This window comes from Peromyscus californicus, unplaced genomic scaffold, assembly GCF_007827085.1.
Source record: "Peromyscus californicus insignis strain IS unplaced genomic scaffold, ASM782708v3 Scaffold_17__1_contigs__length_78620276, whole genome shotgun sequence".
Classification (NCBI taxonomy): Eukaryota; Metazoa; Chordata; class Mammalia; order Rodentia; family Cricetidae; genus Peromyscus; species Peromyscus californicus.
Genome location: NW_026294469.1, coordinates 54,543,030 through 54,568,312, shown reverse-complemented (window position 1 = coordinate 54,568,312; position 25,283 = coordinate 54,543,030). Strand labels below are relative to the sequence as shown.

The 25,283-nt window shown below is 43.4% G+C and overlaps 1 protein-coding gene across 2 annotated transcripts; it reads left to right on the top strand.

Annotated features, from left to right (window-relative positions):
- The first annotated feature begins 371 nt into the window (after positions 1 to 371).
- Lman1 (lectin, mannose binding 1) lies at positions 372 to 24,977 on the top strand. 2 transcript variants are annotated; one of them, XM_052742359.1, is made up of 14 exons: positions 372 to 646; positions 4,591 to 4,745; positions 4,829 to 4,936; positions 5,671 to 5,732; positions 6,697 to 6,796; positions 8,417 to 8,540; positions 10,049 to 10,107; positions 10,517 to 10,649; positions 11,841 to 12,034; positions 12,120 to 12,190; positions 15,440 to 15,590; positions 21,341 to 21,462; positions 21,728 to 21,790; positions 23,014 to 24,977. In XM_052742359.1, the coding sequence occupies exons 1-13, from the start codon at positions 409 to 411 to the stop codon at positions 21,762 to 21,764; spliced, it is 1,554 nt and encodes a 517-aa protein (XP_052598319.1). In that variant the 5' UTR covers positions 372 to 408; the 3' UTR covers positions 21,765 to 21,790; positions 23,014 to 24,977. The 2 variants fall into 2 exon arrangements, with proteins under 2 accessions (XP_052598319.1, XP_052598318.1); XM_052742358.1 differs by having other exon boundaries at positions 21,728 to 24,977.
- The last annotated feature ends 306 nt before the right edge of the window (positions 24,978 to 25,283 follow it).

Below are 25,283 nucleotides of genomic sequence, written 5' to 3'. Positions count from 1 at the left end.
CAAGTCTTGGGGCTTCCAGGGTTTTCTAAACCACAGAAGGAAGCCCGCTACTCTGGGGCTTGGAAAAATTGGTAGCGGGGGAAAAGTGGGAATCACCTTCCCAACATGCACTACAGAGCTGAGGTACCCTGGCATCTCAAGCTCCGGTCTCCGTCCCCTTCCCCTGGCCCGCCCCCCGCCCCACGAGGCGGGAGCCAGCTCCGCCTCCCAGTCTTGCCCCACCCCTTCTGTAGCCCCGCCCACGGATGCTCGGTCCTTAGTGGGTCCCGGGATAGGGGAGGCCAGGGGCGGGGCTCACCCCTTGCCCTCGGGTCTCCCAGGCTCCACCAATCAGTGAGCGCCCTGTTGGCCATCCGCGGCTCCAGGGCCCCTCCCTCTCCCGCCGGCCTCTGCGTCCCAGAATCCAAGATGGCGGGGTCCAGACGGAAGGGTCCCAGGGCTGGAGCGCGGCCGTTCATTTGCGCCCTGCTGCTGTCTTTCAGCCGATTCGTCGGGAGCGATGGCATGGGAGGCGACGCTGCGGCCCCCGGCGCCGCGGGCAGCCCAGCCGAGTTACCGCACCGCCGCTTCGAGTACAAATACAGCTTTAAGGGGCCGCATCTGGTGCAGAGCGATGGGACCGTGCCCTTCTGGGCCCACGCGGGGAGTAAGCCGGGGCTGGGCCGGGGGCCGGGTTCCTTCCTTGCTTTCCGTCTCTTTGGTCCATCTTTCCAATGCCCTGCAGGGCCGAGGGTCAGCTCCAGTCCTGCACGCCACATGCGCTAGGGCAGGACTCCCCCACTCCACGCAGCCCCTACTCCAGGTGCCCTTAGCAGTTCAGGTTCCCGAATCTTCTCACCCAGCTTGTCCACCCACTTCCCAATCTTCCCTTTCTTAATCTCATCAGTACTTTGTTTGATTCGGAGGTGTTTTGTTACTTTCTGCAGTTCCTTTGCGCTCAAGCCAGTTTCTGGGTGTCGCGTTACATTATACCCTAATGCCACGTCTCAAGGGTACACTTTGCCTGGCCATGGCAATTGAGACCAGTTCCAGCAGCCTCCTTCTGCTTGCTTGTTTTAGGGAGTTAGCAGTTAATGGTTAGTTAGGTTTGTACCCAATTTCCCGAATGCTCCAAGATTGCATAGAGTCTTAGAGTGATTTTTTTAGGTCTTCGGATGTCGCTCTTAAAATGTTCAGATTCACCATAGATTTGCCTCTCAGTTGACGGCGTGCGTAGTCTCTGGTATTTATACTATGAACTTTTATTAGTGTCTCTAGCTAGTACAGGAGATAGACTTTTCGTATTGATTGTTTCTGAACTTGGGACTAAGAACAGTCGGTCATATCTTCTCTGCTTCAAGTTTTGTGCACTCTGACACAGACGACAGGACTGTGACTGAGCACTGCACTGGTTGGTGAAAATGTATCTACACTTTGGAGTGCTGATGTGTCACTGCTGAGCAAAGAATATCAGTAGCACTTGTCATCCCATAAGCTCTTCAGAGACTGTCAGATACAGCCACTAAAGCAAGTAGTAAATACCTTCTATTTTTGTGTGCAATTAAGGGATCGTTTATAGAAAGCTTTTATGTGTCATTGGGGATTGTCCAGTGACTGAAACAAAATGCTTCATTTCTAGGAAGTAATTGCTAAATAGAAAGCACACTTCCCGGAAGGGCCATTTTCCTCAAATTAATGCGCAGTTATCAGGTGTAAATTTCATTGGACTTAATGACCGAGTCATTATGTAGTTGAAACATTGCAATTATGCTGTTACTCAGTTCATTTATTATAAGCCTTCTGGGCTCGTGTTATCAAGATGGCATTGCTCTGAATGTACAAAGATGGTGGACATGATATCAAGCACAGGTTTTCAGATCTTCCATTTCTGGTTTTCTTTTGGAAATGATGGTGGGTTCGTCTGCACCTCTCCATTTGGCCTGTCAGCTGTTCTCTGTCTTTCCCATCACAGTCAGGCATCAGCAAATTCAGAATGTTAATCAACTACTGAAATTAGTTATCTTCATTCTCTTTCACGAAGCCACATACAGTCTTCTACTGTGAAAGAGGTCAGGATAGAGGGCTGGAGTTGTAGCTCGGTTGGTAGGATACTTGCCCAGCATGCGTCAAGCCCTGGGTTCAATCCCTAGCACCCCATAAACCGGATGTAGTGGTTCACACTTGTAATCCTAGTACTGATTACACTGGGAGGTGGAGGTAAGTTCAGAAGTTCAAGGTCATCCTTGGCTGAGTTTAACTTCAGTTTGGGCTGAAAATAGAGTGTGTGTCTAATTTGCCCCAGTGCAAATGTGTGGCTAAAGTATTCTGCTGTTTTAGTCATGACTGGGTTGTCTACTGACTTAGACACTCACTGGTGTGGGTGGCATGGAAATCCCCTCCTCTCATGGTTACTGTAATTTTTAATCTTACTCTTCTATTGATGCTGTTGTTCATTTTTCTCCCTTTTCATTTATCCTTGCAATCTATCACTTGAAACAAACAAACAAAAAAAAAGGGAGAAACTTAGGATTTAGTTTATACACACCCATTACATCAGCCCTAATTAGGATCACATAGGTGGTATTTCTCTTTTATAACTCTTATGTCCTTTTGTACTGTCAGTACATATCCTTAGGTTCATAAGGGCAAGAAATGATAGTGATCTGTAACTGATGATAACTCTCAAAGCTCTCACCTTTTTGAGCTGTAGTAGGCAGCCAGGCGTCTCCTGTATTGATGGAACAAGATCTGCAGACGACAAAGTCTTCTGTTTCTCTGTCCAGGGCTTTTTCCATAATGTTCTACCTCACCCTTTGAGTATTTGAACCAGTGAGTACACTAAAGTATCTCAGCTTTCTTTTCCTCCCTATAAAGTGGTGGTATTACTGCTGTTCTGTTTCTTAGCATAAATGTCAGAATGGTTACAAGCTAAGAGAATATGTTAGAATTGTTCAAATTTAGGCCTTTTAGGCATCTTAATAATCTGCCAATAGTAAGAGGATTGAAGGACTCATAAACATACTTTGTTTTATGGTGTCTCAGTTTATTGAATTTTACAGAGACTGTGATTTTTTTTTACGGACTGAAAGTTTGTTCAGAAGTCTGTTAGTTCTGCTTTTCCAGCCTCACGAGATGATCATTAGCAGTTTCGATCAATGACATTGTTGGTTTTGTTTTTTTGTCTCTGAGGTCCTGGGAGTCCAACACCAGGCCTGTGAGTGATAAGACAAGTACTTTTCATTGATCTATGTGCCAACTCTTCAATGTATTTTAAAATTAAAGCCTGCTCATTGTTATTTTAGATATGATACTGTTACACACAGTATATAGTATAAATGTAATTTTTAGATGCACTGGAAAACCCCAAAAATTGTGTGCCTTGCTTTGCTGTGATGGTTTGAAACTGAGCCAGCAATATCCCTGTGCAGTACCTATATATACACTGGTCCATACTCAGTGCGTACCAATGACCTGCTGAAGATCCAACAGTCGTAAGTGGCTGGATTGGGACTTAGGCCAGCTACTCTTTTGAGAATCACTTGTTTTCTCTGAGAGAAAACCAGACTTAAAGAATTGCTTACTAAATTAAAATTTAGTTGGCCCTCTTCCTGGGAAAATGTATATATGCAGGATATTTTGCATCTGATTTTGGAGAGTTTAGAGAAGCTGTCCAGCCTGGCCCCTTTTTTTACAGATGAACATGTATGATGAATCTAATAGAACACAGAAATGATTTGTTCAAAGTCACTGCTGAACTTGATTCCTAGTGGTTGGTTCTAATAATGTGGTTTTTTTTTTTTGTAACATTATTACTGTATATATAGAGTTTGTAATATGTAACTGGTAAAACGCAGACTTTTAATATGGGGCAAATTTGGGGGAGTTTTTATTAAAAATAGATTATGAAAATCAAAAGTTCATACAATAAGCCAGGTGGTGGTGGCACACGCCTTTATCCCAGCACTTGGGAGACAGAGCCAGGCGGATCTCTATGAGTTCGAGGCCAGCCTGGTCTACAGAGTTAGTTACAGGACAGGCACCAGAGTTACACAGAGAAACCCTGTCTTGAAAAACCAAAAAAAAGAAAAGTTCATACAATAATACAATGTATTCTGATCACCTTTTCCCCTCCCCACATCCTCTTTACCCATCCAATTCTATGCCTTCTCTCTCTTTAGAAAACAGATAAATAAAAAAAAAAAAAAACGGAATTTTTTTTAAAAAAAAACACACACACAAAAAACCCAGAAAAACGGCACAAAAACATACAAAAAAACAAAACAAAACAAAACATAAAAACACAAAACTGGAAACCATAATATACAAGCAAAAGTTTGAAGTCTTGATCTCTTCCTTGATCTCTGGGACTTTTAATATGTAATATGTGGGTGTAGGCTTGCAGGTGCAGTTCTCTGTTCAAAACACAAAAGAGATGCTACCTCTTTAACATTTCAGAGACATAGCTGGAGCATGAAGCGATCTCTAACAAAATTCTTCTGTATGATAAGAACGTAAAATGTGATCTCTAGCTCTATGTAGCAGGTCAGTGGTAATGCATTGAATTCTGCATAATTATAACTTAAAGCTTTTCTTTTCTGATTTCTACCATAGATGCTATTCCAAGTTCAGATCAAATTCGAATAGCACCATCATTAAAAAGCCAAAGAGGTTCGGTGTGGACAAAAGCAAAAGCAGCCTTCGAGAACTGGGAGGTGGAAGTGACGTTTCGAGTGACCGGAAGAGGTCGAATTGGAGCTGATGGCCTAGTACGATCATTTCTGTTGCTTGGATGAGTATAGTTAGTTGCATAAGCCACTGGCCCCTAACTCTTCCCTCTGTGTATTTCCAGGCAATTTGGTATACAGAAAATCCAGGCTTAGATGGACCTGTGTTTGGATCAGCTGATATGTGGAATGGTGTTGGAGTATTTTTTGATTCCTTTGACAATGATGGAAAGGTATATTTATTGTTAAAACTGTTAGCCATTTTGCATTTTAATGGTTTTGTTGTTGCTGCTGTTGTTGTTGTTTTTAAGCAGAGTTAGGCTGTAAGAAGGTAGCTTACTTGACACCTTAAATTTACTAATAAAGATCTTGGTTGATGTCTGAGCATGGTCATTAGTCTTGGTGGCAGAGAATCTTGCAGCCAAAGCTTTGCAGACATGATTTTTCTGCATACTAATTTGCGGTCATGATGGAGACCTAGCTCTGAAAACCTGTTGGTGATTCACACCCTGTGTGTGCTTAGTAACGATGAAAACATCAGCATGAGTCTTTAGATGTGGGCAGTGAAACCAATAGTGTTGAGGAAGCCATGGCAGTGTTCGGGTGCTAGGCATGACTGGCCCTCACACTCAGCTTCTTGTTAATTGCTTTTTGGTCAGGCCATTTTTCTATTGATGTCTTAAAAACAAAGTGTACTTACATGCCAAAACATTAGTTTGTAGCTTGGAAGCTTTAAGACTGATGGTCTTCCTTTTGGCTAGTTGTTACTGATTTTCAGAGGTTACTGCTAGCAATTTAAAGACATTTTAATGATGCATTGAAAGCTTAGGCCATACTATTTTAAAATTTTACTATTTTAAAAATTTAAGCTCCCTAGAATCTTAGCAGTAAGAGATTTCATAGCAAATGAAGAATGATAACATTTTCTATGAAAGATACTAAATAAATATATTCTCTTTACTTTTAGAAAAATAATCCTGCTATAGTAGTTATAGGCAACAATGGACAAATTAATTATGACCATCAAAAGTAAGTGTGTTTTGCATTATTTCTTATTTCAACTTTTCTTTGGAAACTTCATGAAATAAATCTCAACACTTTCCAAATGAAATAAGATTTTTTTTCTTGAGCTGTTATATTGTAACTCAGTGGAAAAGTCTACTTTTGTGTCTTGAAGTTCTTTCTGTGAGCCACACTTTCCATGTTTATTGAAAGAGAGCTTTCAAAAATAAATTTAGGCCGGGCAGTGATGGTGCACACGGGAGGCAGAGGCAGGCGGATCTCTGTGAGTTTGAGGCCTGGTCTACAGAGTGAGATCCAGGACAGGCACCAAAACTACACGGAGAAACCCTGTCTCGAAAAACCAAAAAAATACAATAAAATAAATTTAGCTTTCACCAAACTAATGAGTGCCAAGTCTGTGCCACTGTTTTCACCATTAATGTCTCTTTAAGACTGTTGGCATTACAGTCTAGGGGTGTAGGAAGATTGCTTATCCACGCCTGGCTCTGCTCTTTCCCTCCTTGGTGACTGTGGTGCTGGCAGTTTTTTACAGTCCCTGGCGGACTGGTTTTAAACAGAAGTGTCTAGGCCGCTTCCTTGAGATTCGACTTCAGTTGGCTTGAATGGAGTTGACAGACTTGGATCTTTATAAACTCCACAAGGGCCTAGGGATGGAACTCAGGAGGAGAGCACTTGCCTGGAAGTGTAAGACTCTAGGTCCAAGTCTCAATACCACAAAACATAAAGTAAACAGTGAAGTCCCCCTGAATGATTTGGATGCTGTCTTCGTCTCCTAATAGCATATCCTCCCTCCCTTCAGCGCCCAGTGGCACTGGGCTTCCCTTCCAGTGTCCCCAGAGTTCTGACAGGAAAGGCTTCTCTGTCTTCTGACTGACACAGGCCGTCATAAGCTTCGCTGGAACTTGATATTTTTAAATCTTTGAATCTTAAATACTAAAAAGCCTTTTTTTCCTTCTCTCTCTCACTCCAGTGATGGTGCCACTCAAGCCTTAGCAAGTTGTCAGAGGGACTTTCGTAATAAACCCTACCCTGTCCGGGCAAAGATCACCTATTACCAGAGAACACTGACAGTAAGTGACAGAAGCCACATAAGCAGTGCTCTAGCGTGACTTGTCTTCAGAATTCTTGACGGAAGTTAATGTACTTAAACATGGGTGTCCACGCATCTCTATGCATAGCCCTGAGAACAGAAGTAAGTGTGTCATCTGGTGTGTGTGACTTCCCGTGGTGCAGCTTTGCCAGTACGCTTCTGTTTGGTTAGAGGGGGTTTAAGCCCCGGCTCGAAGATACCATAAGCACATTTCCAAGTCTTCAGGGTAGAAATATGGGTAAGACAAAGGCCATTCTCCCTGAAGAGCTTGTAGACCGTAGAGGAAACACGTAGCATCCCTGTGCTGTGTGGCAAGGGCTATGACCCAGTGGTAAGGAATTGTGAGCTTGGAACCTGGACCCTGAGAAATGACCCTGGGGAAGGTCTGCAAGGGGTTTAATTGAGATGCACCTCAGAGCAGGAATAGGGTATGTGTGTATGTTCCAGCCACAGAAAGCAGACAGGGCCTTGAAGAACTGAACATTTGAGAGAGCAAGTCGTTTGCTGTAGTGTGAAGACAGAGAACATCTCAGAAGTGAGGTGGAAAGGCTGGCAGTAGCCATCCTGTGAGAAAGTTTTAAGAGAGTTGATGTTCTCAGCAGGAAGGGAAATGGTGGTATTTGCAGTTTTACCAAGTGACTTAGGCCCCAGAGTAAGCCTTACAGTGATGTGATGGGAACTAAAGGTGAGATGATAGAGGCTCCTTGACCCTTAAAGCACCGCGCCCGGTGCTTTGTACTTTAAATGCAGCTTTTCAAACCGCTCTGTGAGCTACATCTCTCCATTTGCAATGTGGAGACATTGAATGTGGGAGATTTTAAGTAACTTGAACAGAACTGTGGTTTGAACCAGCTCCATCTTATTATCTGCAGGGCTCCGCTTGCTACCTGACCTGAGGTGATAGATGCCAAAAGGAAGGTAGAGAGAGATGAGCAATACTGTCTGTCACCTATGCTAAGCTCGGATAATGCAGAGCATTTGTATTCCTGCTGTATGATCTATTCACAATGATCATGGCTCCCTAAGGCTTTGTAAGAGAGGAACTTACTTCACTGTAGAAAGATTGTTCAACTATCAACATTTTCTCTTTTTGAGCCTTTGACAAATAATGGGTAAAAAATTTAAGTGAATGATCTTACTGGGTAATGATGGTTAGTGGATGAGTTTATTTCAAATTACCTTTGTAGGACTGAGGAGATGGCTCAGTGGATAAAGAACTCACCATGCAAGCCTGAGAGCCAGAGCTCAGATCCCAACCTATGTAAAAGCTAAGAAAATGTGGCCACCTGGAATCCCAGCACTCAAGAGGCAGGGCAAGATGGCTAGCTGGTCTAGAGAATCACTGAGCTCTGGGATCAATTTAGGGATCCTGCCTCAATAAATAAAGGGGAAATTGATTGAGGACGATACCCAGAGTCAATTTCAGGTCTCCATATAATCACACACATGCAAGCATGCATACACAAACACACACAATATCCATATACAAAAAGAATTATAACAATAGAAGGAAGCAAGAGTGAATATTATTAATCACAAAATGCTAAAATTTATTTTTAAATGTGTCATAAGAATCTACAGCTGTCATATGTCTTCCTAGGTCATGATCAATAATGGCTTTACACCAGATAAAAATGATTATGAATTTTGTGCCAAAGTGGAAAATATGATTATTCCCACCCAAGGGCATTTTGGGATATCTGCTGCAACAGGAGGTCTTGCCGGTAAATCTTACCTTCTTTTCATATTGAAAACTTGTGAATAATTCTTAGTGGTAATAATAGTATGTTTAGGGTATATGTGGGGGACCAGCCCCCAATTTTATGACCAATATACTCAAGCAGGGAGAAGTGAGGAATATGTAGATAGAAATATAGAGGAGAGAGAGAGAGTTAGAAACAGGATAGCTCAGGAGGGCCTGGGTCAAAACCCACCAGCCCCTTCTGGCTCTACTAAAAGGCTTTTAAAGGAATGCCAAGGGGTAGAGCAAAGGACTGCTCCCAGCACAGCCAAGTGCAGACCATCCCAAATACCTGGTGACCATGCACATGGTCAGGCTATCCCCTAATGCAGTCCTGCTGTGTAAAGCAAGCTCAGATCTCACTAGAAAACCATTGTGGGCTCCCACAGGTATATAGACTCGATTTCATTACGCTCAAATCTCTTTGGAGCCTTCCCATGGCCCATTCTACCAGTCTCTGGCTGTGTTGGAGCTGCATGGATGTAAATTATACCATTCATTTAGGCACATTTTGTAGTGAAGGGGACATATTTAAAGTTGAGGATATAAAAAGTTAATTCCTAAGTGTTTTAGGACTCTTAAAAGTTACTGTATCATATTCAAATGGCTTTGGAAACCAAGGACATATTATTTGGGGGCAAACTTTAAATGAAAATAATTGCTATTATTTTCCATGTATGTTGATAAATGAAGTTCCTCCACATCAATACTGCTTTGTACTCATATGACACATTACCATTTTAAATACTTCTAAAGCTACAGATTGTTCTATATAACCCAAGCAAAGAGGGAGGAGGTCTATATCCCCATTTTTTTCAGGTGTTGCCAAATCCAGATGAAGGCAGTTTCTCAAGGTCTCACAGTCTCCCCCAGAAAGTCCTGGTCTGGACTTGTGATTTCTGACTGTTGAGCACATGCCCTGTCCTCCAGTTAGCCAGTCTTTAGTGCATCATGTTCTGTTTATCTGGCTACCTCTTCAGATCCCCCAGAGAGGCAGAAGGAGGATGCTGCACACTTGAAATAAATCACTCCACACCATGGATGCGGCCAGCCAGGATGGGCACGGCAGTTCACTGCTGTGAGGTCCCGTCTCCTTAGTTCCTGCCGTTAGCTCAAACAATTTGATATTAATCTGACCTTACATGGTTTAGATCAGATAGAAGTATCATTCTCATCCAGTTGAGAAAAGCCAGAGCTGGTGTGAACCAAAGGAAAGGCACTGGAAAGAGGTGGACAGCGTTTTGTGCACTTGGAACAGGACTTCCTCCGTGCAGGAGACTGTAGGAAAGCATAGGAGGACCCTTCACCTGTCAGACACCTACCGTTCACTCACTTCGCTCCAGTCAGCAGTGCGGCACGTGCTGACTGGGGGTCAAGGGTCTAGAGTAGTTCTGAAGTCAGTCTTTGATGAATAAGAAATACCTACCAGGTAAATTCACAACCACGAAACAACTGCTTACAGCATTTCTTGAACCTTTTTTAAATTTGTAGATGACCACGATGTTCTTTCTTTCCTGACTTTCCAGTTAACTGAGCCTGGAAAAGAGCCAGTGAGTATACCTTTATCCAATAGTTAATTTCCAGTTTTCAGTGGTGTTACCCAAGCTGTGGTTGTGAGAAGACTGACGTCAGTCTGGGTCTTGTTTCAGTCACTGCCGTCTGGTCTTGTATAAGTTCCTGAACCTCTGGAGCATGTTGTTGATGTTGTTCAGTGGCCACCTCTTGATTTTGTCAGGGTTAAGTGAGACACGTGTGCTTATAGTGAATGTTCACTAAATGGTTGTGGTGACTGTGATTTAGGGTGTTATTATTAAAACCAGAACAGATTAGCTGTAGTTTGAGTAAAGGCTTCAAGTAAAAGCTTCAAGCCAGTGATGGAGGGGTGAGCTTGAGAAGAAGGACAGGCGCCAACATGTCTCACAAGTCCCTTCCTTACGACCTATTCTTCCTCTGAAAAAGCCGACACCAGAAAAAGACATTTCAGAAAAAGAAAAGGAGAAGTATCAAGAGGAGTTTGAGCACTTCCAACAAGAACTGGACAAGAAGAAGGAGGAATTCCAGAAAGACCACCCTGACCTCCAGGGGCAGCCGGGTAAGTTGTAGCTGGGGTGGTTTTGCGAGGACACCTGGGTCTCTCCTATCTGCCTCACCTCTGCTGTCTCAGCACACTCAGGAGCTGCTGGAACGGTGGGAAAGCACGTCCTGAGTCCTGCAGGGTCGGAGAGTGGCTTGTGAGGTGTGAATAAAGCTCCCCATAGCTGTGTGAGGGACCATGAGCCACTGTGTTGGCTCTTGGTGAGGGTGGCGTTGACACTTCACTGCTGTGTTCTCTCAACTAAACAAATGAAAAACAATACAGCACTGCCCTCCTGGGTAGGTGCTGAATAAAACCATCCAGGATCTCCCTCTCCTTCCAGTGTTACACAGTGGCCTTTATTGAGAAGTTTGGACAGTGTTAGGCACTTATACAGTGTATTGGAATTGTATCACCCCGTTTCCCTCTGTTACTTTGCTTTCCCTCTGAACCCCTTCTTTCCAGCTAGTCCAGTAGTGGCCTTAATTGAAGAAAAGGACGCCCTCTTCCCCAGCACCTTTCCTTGCTACCAAGGATCCCGGACTTCAGTGGCAGAAATCTTTTAAATGCTAGTTTAAGCCAGAGAAATTGAGACCTTATATGTTGTTACAATTTCAACAATGGAACAGAGTGAAGGCCAGCAGACGACTGCTTGGTGTCTGCTGTTTTATGTCTGTCTGTTCCCATCAGCTTGAGTGATAGAGACTTGCTTAATGAGGCCTGTGTCTTAGCATTCGAACGCTTTGTAACGTATAGTTCTCAGTGACCAGTATATGACAAACGTGTCATTTGTTACCATTCCCTGAAGTTGTTTGTAGAAGGTGTGTAGATACAGTTGGCTGTTGACAAGTATGGGTGCCTCCCTAAGCGTCACTGCATGGAATATTTTTTTTCACCCCAGAAAGTTCTCTGATTCCGTAAACCACTCTCCACATAGCCTGTCACTGTTCTGATTTCTGTTACTCCAGATTAGTTCTCCTGAGTAAAATTATACAATATATATAAAACAGAAATTTATTTTAAGTGAAAAAGTTCAGATAGTAGTTTGTAATAGTAATTTAGGAATTACCAAAATAGTAATTTAGTCATGACTGAACTGTTTGGAAGTTTATACCTCTGTTCTGGCATATGTCAGCACTTGGCTGACATATTTCAAAGCTCCAGATCTGTAGAGGATTGTGATGACTGTAATTTGTGATGACTTTTCAGCGGATGACATATTCGAGACCATAGGAGATCGTGAGCTAAGACAGGTCTTTGAAGGACAGAATCGTATTCATCTGGAAATCAAGCAACTTAACAGGCAACTGGATATGATCCTTGATGAACAGAGGAGATACGTCTCTTCCCTGACAGAAGAGATCTCTAAGAGAGGAGCGGGGGCCGTGAGGCAGCCTGGGCAGGTGAGCTTTCCAAGCCAGTGCTCCAGCCAGAGGAGAGTCAGCGTGACCAGTGCATGCTAAGCTGCTTCATCTTGTCTCCCTCCAGGTCTCTCAGCAGGAACTGGATACAGTTGTGAAGACCCAGCATGAGATTTTGAGACAAGTGAATGAGATGAAGTAAGTAGACAGCAGTCATGTTTGAGTGTTCGTGTCCTAAAGGAGCTCGTGTGCCTGCCCTCCCTGTCCTGGAGGAGCTCGTGTGCCTGCCCTCCCTGTCCTAAAGGAGCTCGTGTGCCTGCCCTCCCTGTCCTAAAGGAGCTCGTGTACTTGCCCTCCCTGTCCTGGAGGAGCTCGTGTGCCTGCCCTCCCTGTCCTAAAGGAGCTCGTGTGCCTGCCCTCCCTGTCCTAAAGGAGCTCGTGTGCCTGTCCTCCCTGCCCTAGAGGAGCACGTGTGCCTGTCCTCCCTGTCCTGGAGGAGCTCGTGTGCCTGCCCTCCCTGTCCTAGAGGAGCACGTGTGCCTGCCCTCCCTGTCCTAAAGGAGCTCGTGTGCCTGCCCTCCCTGTCCTGGAGGAGCTCGTGTGCCTGCCCTCCCTGTCCTAGAGGAGCTCGTGTGCCTGCCCTCCCTGTCCTAGAGGAGCACGTGTGCCTGCCCTCCCTGTCCTAAAGGAGCTCGTGTGCCTGCCCTCCCTGTCCTATAGGAGCTCGTGTGCCTGCCCTCCCTGTCCTATAGGAGCTCGTGTGCCTGCCCTCCCGTGTCCCAAAGGAGGGCAAGCTGTGCATCCTGGGGCCGGGTTAGAAATAAAAGAATATGTATGCAAGCTGCAAACATCTAGATTTTAAAAATCATGATAAGTTGAAAAAAGGGGGAGAATGCTTCAGTATTAGTGTCTTTAAAAACAAAGAGGTTTGCTGTAGCAACTTGAAACCAGGTGTGTGCCTGTCTTTGGAAATTATGGGAGTGTGGAGTGAACTGTCTTAACTTCGTGAGACATACTGGGGTAGAAGGACATTTACTGTGGAAACAGGCACACTTGCTCCAGAACTTCCTTCTGATTCCATCTTCTGCCCTACGTCAGACTGCATAGACGCCCGACTGATACGTCTCTAATGAAGATGGCTGACTTACACAGATAGCCAACCTTCTCAGGGTCTGAGACAGAGACCACAGCTGGTGTGTGTTTTCATAGGCTAATGCTTCAGTGTTCCCACCCAGTACAACCCTCGACAGGAGAGTGTCAAAGTGAGTTTTTAAGAGCTGAACAACCCTACAGGATGAGGTTAAACAGGAGATAAGGACTGAAAGGACTCCGCTGAGAAGAGGAAATCTGTATTTTGCTCCTTAGCATTTAAGAAACATTTTTGTTGTTGGCTCACAATTCCCAAGTGAATACTTGCCCTGTTCAAATAGTTTAGCTAAAGGAATAGCTTTCCTTTAGAAGTCTATTGTATAACATAGATTAATAAAAATGGGTTAATTTAAGACAGAAGAACTAGATAGCTAGAAGCCTGAGCCATTAGGCCAAACAGTTTAAATAATATAAGAGTCTGTGTGTTTATTTTATAAGTGGGCTCCGGGACTGGTGGGGTTGGCGGGAGCTGGAGAGAAAACTCTCCAGCTACAATAGTATTTTTTTATTTTGATACAGTTTTTAAAAGACTTATGTATTTAAGTATATGGGTGGTTTTACCTATATGTATGTCTATACCATGTGCATTACAGTACCTTCAGAGGCCAGAAGATGGTGTTGGATCCCATGCAACTGCAGTTAGAGATGGTTGTGAGCCATCATGTGGGTGCTAGGATTGAAACTCAGGCCCTTTGGAAGAGCAGCTAGTGCTCTTAAGCAGAGCCATCTCTCAAGCTCCTTATTTTCATGTGAGTCTGTTCTATGTCTTCCATTATTAGTGTGCTTATCATTTCTCCTGCCATGCTGTCACTCACATCTCAGGTTCAGTGGCAGCTCTGCGGCCTTAAGTCTGAGCAATGCAGTCATGTCTTGCATGGAGAATGTGTCCTAAAGTCAGTATGGAAGAACGGTGCACAGGGTCAGGAGACTGTCACACATTCCTTCCTACTTGACTGGACAGTGCTGGTTGTTGGCTGGCTTCCTGTTGACGTTCTGGGCGTGTACCTGAGGGCCATCTGATAGGAACACAGGGAAATAGAGGCACAGTGCATTTGTGTCAGGAGTCCCTAAGACCAACAGATTCCCTGACTTGCCAGAAGTACTCAGAGAATTCAGAAAGCTGCTGTGAATCTGGTCATGGTTTGTTACAACAAAAAGAAACACAGTCAGCCGGGTGGTGGTGGCGCACGCCTTTAATCCCAGCATTTAGGAGGCAGAGCCAGGCGGATCTCTGTGAGTTCAAGGCCAGCCTGGTCTACAGAGCGAGTTCCAGGACAGGCTCCACAGCTACACAGAGAAACCCTGTCTTGAATTCCCCCCCACCCCCAAAAAGAAACAGTCATCAAAGAACAGTGGCATGTGAGTAGAGTGCAGGAACACCCGGAAACTCCCTCTGCCCCTCCCAGTGCACACAGGGCTTGAATTACAAGTTTTTACTTTACCATGATTTCAAGGTGATAAGCATGCATTAAAAACGGTACTGCAGATTTTGAACTTGATCTTTTCCTGCGCTGTGGTATGGTTATTGGTCTGATATGGCAACAGCAGGCAGTGGTGTCTAATCTCAAATCTCAGTCAGACACTCAGTTGTGAGGGTCAACAAGCAAAACTCTGCTATGCTGTGTGCTGAGCCAAAGTGTTCTATGTGCTAGGTGTATTAACTGTGCTTTTCACTTAGTTTATGATAGCTTTATCCAGACATGATGCCCCATAAGTCAGGGGTAGTTCCCTAAATAGTGTGGGAAGCTCACCCAAGCCTTGGTGTCTAGAATTTCTACTAGAGGGTACTACATGGGTAGAGAGCCCTGTGCTGACCTTCAGTAAGTTTCCTGTCCCTCTGGAGATCAGTCCTTTAAGGTTCCAGGTGAACAAAGCAGGCATCCTCACCTCGCAGTGTTTGTGTAGACCATCCAGACCTACCTCATGTTACAGAATCAAGCAGGACTCACAGATCCTCTCCTGGGAGCTGAGATGGCATCAGGTCCAGCTTCACTCTTCAAAATAGATATTTCCTTCCTAGGGTTCTTTCTCCCCTTTTCATTTCCTCTCCCTCCCCCTCCCCTCGTGTCCCTCTTTTCAGGCAGGGTCTCACTGTGTAGCTCCGAGTCGTCTGGCCTCAATCTCCAAGTATGGAGATGATGGGCATGTGCTGCTATGTCTGCCTGCCTGCCAGTTTGGTATTTGTTTTTCTAATGATCTGACGTGTTGAACTTAAAAGGGGGTAACCATTTGAAATTTATAGCTGCAAACCCAAACCCAAACCCAAACCCTGTGTTTCAAAGGGATTTTGTGTTCCAGGAATTCCATGAGTGAAACGGTCCGGATGGTCAGTGGCATCCAGCACCCTGGCTCAGCAGGCGTCTATGAGACAACGCAGCACTTCATGGACATCAAGGAGCACCTGCATGTTGTGAAGAGAGACATCGACGGCCTGGTGCAGCGCAGCGGGGTAACGGGCTCCTCTGCGTCGGGGTTTTAAACTATGCTCGCATTCTTTCCTAGCTGCCCATGGGCTCCAAAAACCTTGGATTTGGGTTTCCTAGGGAGAAAGTAGAAGCCTGTGTCTGCTCTTGTCATTACTTATTGAGCACCAGGCAATGAAAATATTTGTATTCCCATTTTAATATCCTCTATAATCCATGTTTTTTTATCTTGTTTGAGAATTTTTACATGGATATGAGGTGGGTCTTTTTCTTACTTTTTTTAATTGAAACTAGTTTTGTTTTTGTTTTTTAAGTACTATGTAGTCTGATTATAGTTTCCCATCCCCAACTCCTCCAAGATGCTTTATTTGGTAACAAGATATGTCCAGCTGGAGCTCTCTCTCCCCAATCATTTGGCGAGCACACGTAGATCACCTTTGTATTTCTATCTATTTTAGGAAGCTGCCACTGTCACAGTTTCCATACAACCCTTCAGTGGCCCTTAGATTTAGCTGTCCCTCCTCACTTTTCCTCCCTCGACTCCATACATTGACAGGCTTCTAGTTGGTTTGCAGTTGCTGGACACTGTGAAGAGAGCAGTTGAGAAAGTGTTGAGAAACGTGGTTGAGAAAGTGTCTCTGCCATAGGATGTAGAGTCCCTTGGGTAGATGCCCAAGAGTGGTGTACCTGGATCTTGAAGTATATCTATTCCCAGCTTCCTGAGGAACCACCATTCTAATTTCCATAGTGGTTGTACAAGTTTGCACTTCCACAAGCAATGGATGAGTGCTCCTCTTGTTCCACAGCCTTGCCGGCATAAGCTGTCATTTGTTTTATTGATCTTGGCCATTCCGATTGGTATAAGGTGAAATCTCAAAGTATTTCCATGATAAAAAAAGGATGTTTCATGTTTTTTGAAGTGTTTCTCAGCCATTTGAGTTTCCTCTTTTGAGAACTCACTGTTTAGATCTGTACTCCATTTTTTAATTAGGTTATTTCTATTTGTGATGTCCAGGTATTTTTTAGTTCTTTATGTATTTTAGATGTTAGCCCTCTATTGGATGTGTAGTTGGTAAAAAAATCTTTTTTCATTCTGTAGGCTGTCGCTTTGTTTGAATGATGGTGTCCTTTGCCATACAGAAGCTTTTCAGTTTCATAAGGTATCTTAGTTAGGGTTTATATTGCTGTGAAGAGACACCATGACCACGGCAAGTCTTATAAAGGAAAACATTTAATTGGAACTGGCTTACAATTCAGAGGTTTATTTAGTCCATTATTGTCATGGCAGGAAGCATGATGGCATGCAGGCAGACATGGTGCTAGAGAGGTAGCTAAGAGTTCTACATCTTGATCTGCAAGCAGTAGGAAGAGACAGCGAGCCACTAGGCCTGGCTTGAGCTTCTGAGACCTCAGAGCTCACCCCCAATGACACACTTCTTCCCACAAGGCACTACCTACTCCAACAAGGCCATACATCCTAATAGTGCTACTCCCTATGAACCTATGTGGGCCATTTTTTTTCAAACCACCACAATGAGGTCCAGTTATTATTATTATTGTTATTGTTAGTTCCTGTGCTATTGGTGTTTTGTTAAGATGTCTTTTCCTGTGCCAATGAGTTCAAGATTATTCCTCACTATCTCTTCTATCAGATATGTTGTATATGGCCTTACATTGAGGTCTTTGATCCATTTGGAGTTAAGTTTTGTGCAAGGTGATAAATATGGATATACTTGAATTTGTCTACATGTGGACACCCAGTTTGACCAGTACCATTTGTTGAAAATGCTGTCTTTTTTTTTTTTTTTTTCCAGTGTGTATTTCTGGCTTCTTTAAAAAAAAAAGTCAGGTATTTGTACGTTTGTAGATTTGTATCTGGGCTATCAATTCTATTCCCTTGATCAATGTATCTGTTTTTATGCAAATATCATGCAGTTTTTATTACTATGATTCTGTTGCACAATTTGAGGTTAGGAATGGTAAAACTCCAACAGTTCTTTTATCATTCAGAAATGTAACTATCCTGGGTTTTTTGTGTTTCCATATGAAGCTGAAAATTGTCCTTTCCAGATCTGTGAAGAATTACATTGAATCTGTAGATTGCTTTTGGTAGGATAGCCATTTTTACTCTATTAATCCTACTGTTTCATGAGTGTAGGGGATCCTTCCATTGTCTGATATCTTCTTTGGTTTGTTTCTTCAGTGTCTTAAATTTTGTATGATGCAAGTCTTTTACTTGCTTGGCTACACTAAGATTTTTTTTTTGAGGCTATTGTGATAAGTATTGTTTCTCTGATGTCTTTCTCAGTCTGTCATTTGTAATAATCAGAAGGTTATTGATTTTCGTGTGTGTTAATTTTATATCCTGTTACTTTGCTGAGAGTGTATATCAGCTGTAGAAGCTTCCTGGTGGAGTTTTTAGGGTCATTGTGTATATTTCTGGCGTAGTTAGGGTTTTATTGCTGTGAAGAGACACCATGACTACAGCAAGTCTTATAAAGCAAACATTTAATTGGGGCTGGCTTATACTTCAGAGATTTAATCCATTATCCTCATAGTGGGAAGCATGGTGGCGTGCAGGCAGCCATGGTCCTGAAGAGGTAGCTGAGAGGTCTACACCTAGATCTACAGGCAACAGGAAGAGAATGTGACAAGGGGCCTGGCTTGAGCTTCTAAACCCTCAAAGCCCGCCCCCAGTGACACACTTCCTCCAACAAGGCCACACCTCCCAATAGTACCATTCCTATAGGCCTGTGGGGGCCATTTTCATTCAAACCACAACTATGGTATCATCTACAAATAAAGATACTTTGACTTCTTTCATTCTAATTTTATATCCCCTTGATCTCCTTCAGCTCTCTTATTGCTCTAGCTCAGACTTCAAGTACTATGTTGAATAGATGTGGAGAGAGTGGACAACCTTCTCTTTTTCCTGATTTTAGTGGAAATGCTTTGAGTTTCTCTACATTTAAGTTGATGTTGGCTGTAGGCTTGCTGGAAACTGCCTTTATTATGTTGAGGTGTGTCTCTTGTATCTTAGACATGTTGGGACTTTTATCACAAAGGGTGTTGCATTTTGTCAGAGGCCTTTTCTGCATCTTATGAGATACCATATTGTTTTGGTTAATCATGTCATTTCATTCCCTGATTATGTTTTCACAGATTTCATTAATGGATTTATTCATATCCTCTTTAAGGACTGCAAACAAATTCCTAATAGCTGTTTTGAAGTCCTTGTCTTATGCTTCAGCTATATTGCATTTCTTTTTTTTTCTTTGGTTTTTCAAGACAGGATTTCTCTGTGTAGCTTTGCGCCTTTCCTGGATCTCGCTCTGTAGACCAGGCCGGCCTCGAACTCACAAAGATCCTCCTGGCTCTGCCTCCTGAGTGCTGGGATTAAAGCCGTGTGCCACCACCGCCTGGCCTATATTGCATTTCTTAGGTACTTTAGTAGGGTTGCCAGCTTAGTGGAGACATACTTTCCTGTCTGTTAATGTGTTTTTATTCTGGTGTCTAGGCATCTGGGTTTGGGATGATTATGATTCTAGGTGTTGTCTTTGTTGGGTGAGTTTTCTGGTCCTTGGTTTCTGTTGCTCTCTCTGGATCATAGGAGTGTACAGTGGCAGTACATTGTCAGCTAAGGAGTGCTTCTGGATCCCTGGCAGGTGTGGCCACTGGGTGTCCTCGGTAGACTTGTTTCTAGGTGTTAGGAGTTGACATGCAGGAATGGGGATGGGCTAGAAGAGCTGGGGACTGAGAGGTTGGCAGGAGGGAGGAAAGCTAGGTTTGCTAAGAGGATCTCTGGGGTCTGCAGTGAATGGAGGAAGAGAGGGAAGACTAGACCCCTGCTGGTGCTCTGCTACAATGCGGGAATGAGACTCCGGGGGATTTGAATTGGAGGGCTAGAAGGAGAGTAAAAATCACCTTCCTGATTCCCTGGTGGGCATGGTCAGTGCGTTTCCAGGGAGAGAGAAGCTAAGTTGTTAGCCAGTGAGACAAAGGATGGGATGAGGAGGGAAGGCTGTAGGATATAAGGTGTTTTGATCAACCCATTCCCTACTCACCCCATCCCCCAATGAGGGCCACCCACTGGTGCATTGGCAGTGCATCAGGGGCCACATTCCTCCCCCAACAGCCATCAGTAGCCACTAGGAGTTAAGCTGGGGTAAGACTTCATTAGCCCCGCCCCCATTAGTACTGGGATTTTAGCTGCCTTGATCTTGAATATTCTTGAAGTCTGTGTTTTTAAAAAGCATATTTCTTTGGCATATTTTCTCCCAAGGTTCTGGCCTGAACTTTTCTTGCTGTTTTGTTATTATGTCACATCAGTTAGCTTTTCTGAAACGAGGTAGAGTTAAATAAGATCGTGTTGAGTGCTTTCCTTGCCTGGCTAGTAGCCTTGTGCAGCACACATTTGTAATGTAGTTGGTCCTAATCAAGCTTAAAAGAAGCAGGAGACCCAACCCCTTGAAATGCGTTATATTTATGTCAGCAATAATAACATTAGCATGTCTTTCTCAAGGTCATCAGTAGAGGGAAAACACTTTAGTCTTCAATTTCCAATCTTGTTTCCATTATATTTTGACACTCCCTTTCTTAACCATTTCTCTGTTCATGCCTTGAATCATTTTTGCAAATCTTGCTTAATAGTTTTCTTATTGGCCCTGGCTTTTCATCCAAATCACTGTATTTTAGTTTTATTTGAAGGTATTTTCCCTCTGTGTCGCAGTGGCCAACTTGGTGCTATGGGTGGGTATGTCCTAAAAACTATGCCTCATAGATGCAGCCGATTGAGAACTAATCCTAGAAGCCACTATGTCTGGGTGACTTCTTTGTCCCTGATGTTTACTTAGCCCCTTAAGATATCCTGCCTTCTGGAGACAGAAGGTGGACAGTTTTCAGAAGTCAGTCAGGTTTGGTGTTGTGAGATTGCAAAGTATGTGAAAGGAAACAATTCTGTTGAAGTAGTCTGTTGATAGTCATATAATTTATCGCATAAACTGGAACATTACTGAGCATGAAGTCTGTGCTGTTATGTAGCTAGAGTTTTCCTGCCTGGCCCACAGTCAGGACAAATCTCTATCACCCACCAGTCCCACAGCCGCTCAGACCCGACCAAGTAAACACAGAGACTTATATTGCTTACAAACTGTATGACCGTGGCAGGCTTCTTGCTAACTGTTCTTATATCTTAAACTAATCCATTTCTATAAATCTATACCTTGCCACGTGGCTCGTGGCTTACCGGCATCTTCACATGCTGCTTGTCATGGTGGCAGCTGGCAGTGTCTCTCTCTGCCTTCCACTTCCCAGAATTCTTCTCCTCCTTGTCCCGCCTATACTTCCTCCTGCCTGACTGCTAGCCAATCAGTGTTTTATTCCCTAACCAATCAGAGCAACACATTTGCCATACAGAACATCCCACAGCACTGTTATTATGTCAGTACAGAAATTGGGAAGTGGAAGCAGCCAGGGCAGTAGGAGGCTGTGGGAAGCCTGTTCTCTAGAACCTTGAAGGGCACTGAAACCATCATTTGTACTGAAGGGGGTAGGGGTGGCACCAAGTTGGCATGACGGGGAACCTTCTTATGTCAGCTGCTCTTTAAAAGAAAAAGAATTTTTACAAGATAGAAAAGTTAAATAGGTAGAAGATACTTAGGGGAAGGAGTATGAAAATACTTCTTTATTTAACAGACTGAGTTCTATACAATTTTGTATTTATGTCTTTCTAGGCCATTAATTTGACTAATTACAATACAGGTTCTTTGCTTTGCAGCCAGCTAATGAAAAACCCAAATGCCCAGAACTGCCCCCATTTCCATCATGTCTATCCACGATCCACTTCGTGATATTTGTGGTGGTGCAGACAGTGTTGTTCATTGGCTATATCATGTACAGGTAAGTCTCCTGATGGCATTTGACCCCGCATGGTTTTGGATTAACTATTTGTGGAATTCAATAGGACCTAGTGCAGCTTTCACTCATGGGCAGTTCACCTCAAAGCGAACTTATTTACTAGTCTCTTGGGTGTGCGTGTTTAGAGTGTGTTTATCTCAGTATTATTTTCTACTTCAGAGGGCATTGATAGTTTAATTTAAACAATCCCATTCCTTTCCCAAGTTAAGTATATAGATCATCTGTTGGTTTTTCTTTTCTTTTTTAGGACTCAGCAAGAAGCAGCCGCCAAAAAATTCTTTTGACCTTCATTTTCCTATATGTACATCATGTATGTATGTGCAAATGTTGTCTTCTGAGGGGATTTAGTATTTAAATTGCTTCATAGTCTAAGTTATTAAATTTTGTATAAAATAACTCTTGAAAACATTCATTTTTCAGTAAAAATAAATCTTAAAGACAACCACATTTTGTTCATAGTACACATGTCTTTAAATTTAGTGAGTTTCTGGTAGGCAGAGTGCAACCACTGAACAGACTAATGGCAAGCAAGACATTAAACAGAGGCCGCTGCTGGCTGTGGGCATTGACCTCCCTGCCTCTGGAGGTCTCTCTGTTTATATAAACACACTTGCCTTTCTTCCCAGAATATGAGATCTAAACAAGAGCACCCTGTTCATGTGAGTCTTATAACCAAAATTGTTTTTAAATGTGAGAATTCCCTAACACAAGAATGGGTTCTAGAGTCCTTTGGTCCCAACACAGCTCCCTCTGGGATCAGTGATTTGTCTGGGAGCTTTAAAGGAGATGCCGGGCATCAGAGCATTTAATGAAATGTTTCCCGCTCTTTTTTTTTTGGAGACAAGGTTTCTCTGTATAGCTTTGGAGCCTTTCCTGGAACTCACTCTGTAGCCCAGGCTGGCCTTGAACTCACAGAGATCCGCCTGCCTCTACCTCCCGATTGCTGGGATTAAAGGCATGCGCCACCACTACCCAGTGTCCCCTCTTCTTTCAATGTGTATTTCACTTTGAAAGGAAATTTTGGTGGAAAGTGAAGAACTGCTTTTTGCCTACGTCATTTAGGTGAGGACAGTTCTATGACGATGGTTTTTAATGGGTATTTTGCCTGGTGGTGTATTCATTCATGATGGCCATTGTCTTGAATATCTTTGTTTCAAGAATGTCAATTCAGTATCACAGAAATAATTTTTAGACTTGTAACTTGTGGAATTCATTTCTTCCATTTTGTTGAACATGTAGTGTGGCTCTGCTAGCATGTCTCCAGCTATTTAAAGTCACAGGAAGCACCAGGACATTCTGGTTTACATTACTCTGGCTTGTGACTTCAGGGGGCTATGGCAGAAGAGCTTTGAGCGATTTGAGAGCAAATTTGTAACGTAAATACTTACCTGTTTCTCCTTTAAACGCTGGAAATCAGGATGTTGTGAAGCATCCGTTAGTGAATTAACCAGGAACATTAGGCTGGCAAGAGTTGATACAGCCACAGTTGGAGGTATTTGAGAAACCACCTGTGACCTTTCTTTCTTTTCACAGCTGGGCTAGACTTTCGCTGGCTTCAAGACAGTTTACCTCTTATTAAAGTAATGGTCTCGTTTGCTATGGGATCCAGAACAACACTGTTTAATAAGATACGCAGCTAAATTGTTGTAAGCCTTCGTGAGTTTTCTCTCAACTGTCATTTGCAGATTGGGCTAGCAACCTAGCCTGTGTGAAGACTTTTGAAGAGCTGTGTGCTGTGGCGCTACCTAACTGGCACCACGTGTGCAGGCTCCCCTTGCACTTTATGCTGCCATTCATCACCCCAGATCCCAGAAATTCTCACAGTGCACTCAGTGCCTGCACGAGACTCAGCAGCATAAAGTGCTCCTCACTCTCTCCTCTAGAGTTCACATTTGGAAACTCATGTTCCACAAGTGTCATCTCCCAGAACTTACTTATTAAAAAATCCTCCAGGAAAATGTCAAATTGCAGGCATTGGCAAATCTTCTTGAGATAAAAGGCTGCCAGAGCCAGTATTGCAAAGCTCACAGTCATATGTGCCTGGACGTTAAGGGGATCCAGATCTGGGCAGGGTACATTTTGGAGGTTGAAGTCCGAAGGGAAGTACACTGATCCTTCCTAATGTGATTGCAGCTAGCCATTGGAGCAGGAGCAGGAATCTTCTTACTTGTTAATTGCTTCAAAATCACTCTGCAAGGTCGTCCACACAGTCTATCTGTCTGTCTGTGTTTTCCTCAGAATCATTAAGTCGGAATCTCCTGAACACAACCCTGCTCTGTGGGACACTATCACTGCCAGAGTTGCTCCATTTCTGTAGTGTTCTGTGTAACTGGAATAATTCACTTCTCACACCAGCAAGTATTTTACAGGTGCCTTGGATTAAAACAAAATTTATTTTAAAACTTTAATGTAATTTTATGATGCCACTTTTAAAAGAAGTTGCAATTATGTAATGCTGATAAGCTTGTGTAATATGCTGTTTGCATTATAATTATTTGAATGCTTTATTTAGCTTAAAACTTCACCTGAAGTCACAAACAATAAACCAGTGTTTGATCACTTTTTTAAGGCACTTCAGTGTTCTTCAGAGTATGGCCCATGGACCAGCCATTCAGTTCATGGAATGCTTCTTAGGAATACAGATTCCAAGGCCCCATTCCAGTCCAGCTGTGTCACAACTCAGGTGGGGCTTCAGAGTGTCCATTCCATTCCATAGACACCACAGACGTAGCACACTGACAGTTGAGCACCACTAAAATGAGGAGTAGGAGAAGGGCTGTGATGGGTGTTTGTTTTGTTGGCTCAAAGCTGAGCTACGCACATTTTCACTGTCTTTGAGATGGGCAGCTCTGCTGGTTCTTCTGTGCTTGTTAGTGTTTGTTTTGCTAAGACTCTTTGTTCATCAGCAACTACACTAACCGGTTGTTAGCTGACCTCTGAGGTTGGCGCTTCAGTGATGACCTCAAAACCTGTAGAATCGTCTTTGGCTCATGGCAAAGCTTAAGCGTGCCCATCGTGAAGCCTGCCTGCTGAAGCTGTGGTCTTCCTGATTGTCAACGCCTTTTATCAGACAGCTGCATCTGTTGATAACTTGAGGAAAATGGGAAAGACTCGAATAAGGGGTCGCTTACCTGCTGCTGCAGAGAATCAGTCTTTGTAAAGAACTGATTGGTTGCTGGGGTCCGATTCCCTCGCAGGGCCCACATGCTGGTTGGAGAAAGGCGATGAACAAATAGTCCTTGGGAATTTTGTTATTTGTAAGATTTAGGGTGAGATCAGCTCTTGCAACTTTTTAAATCTGTATGTTGCCCTTTTTAAGGTATTTCTTTTATGATGTTCAATTTTAAAAGGGTTTTCTATCGACTATCAATTTCAACTAACATTTTGTGAAGTTTTTTTGTTTGTTTTTGTTTTGCTTTTCTGATTGTTACTTGATGCTAGCTGGAATTCAGGAAATGTCAATGACCTTATTCAAATAAAAGAAATATTTTAGTAAATTGACTTTTTCCTTCATTGATTTGATGTTGGGGCCTAAGTGGCTATTTTCCAGATAGGTCCTGGTTTGCAGTTGTGTTTTATTTATCGGTGATCTGCACCCTGATGCCGTTTCCTTTCCAGTGGCTCACAAGCAGCTTTAAGAGAAGAAGGGTTATTCTTCAGCTTCTGATTCCCAGTTAGAGCACGTCATTTTGGGGAAGTCAAGGCAGGCACTTGAAGCAGCTAGTCACATCCAGTCAGGAGGTAGGAGATAATGAATGTATGACTGTTTGCTCGTGCCCACCCCCGCCCTGCACTGAAGTCAG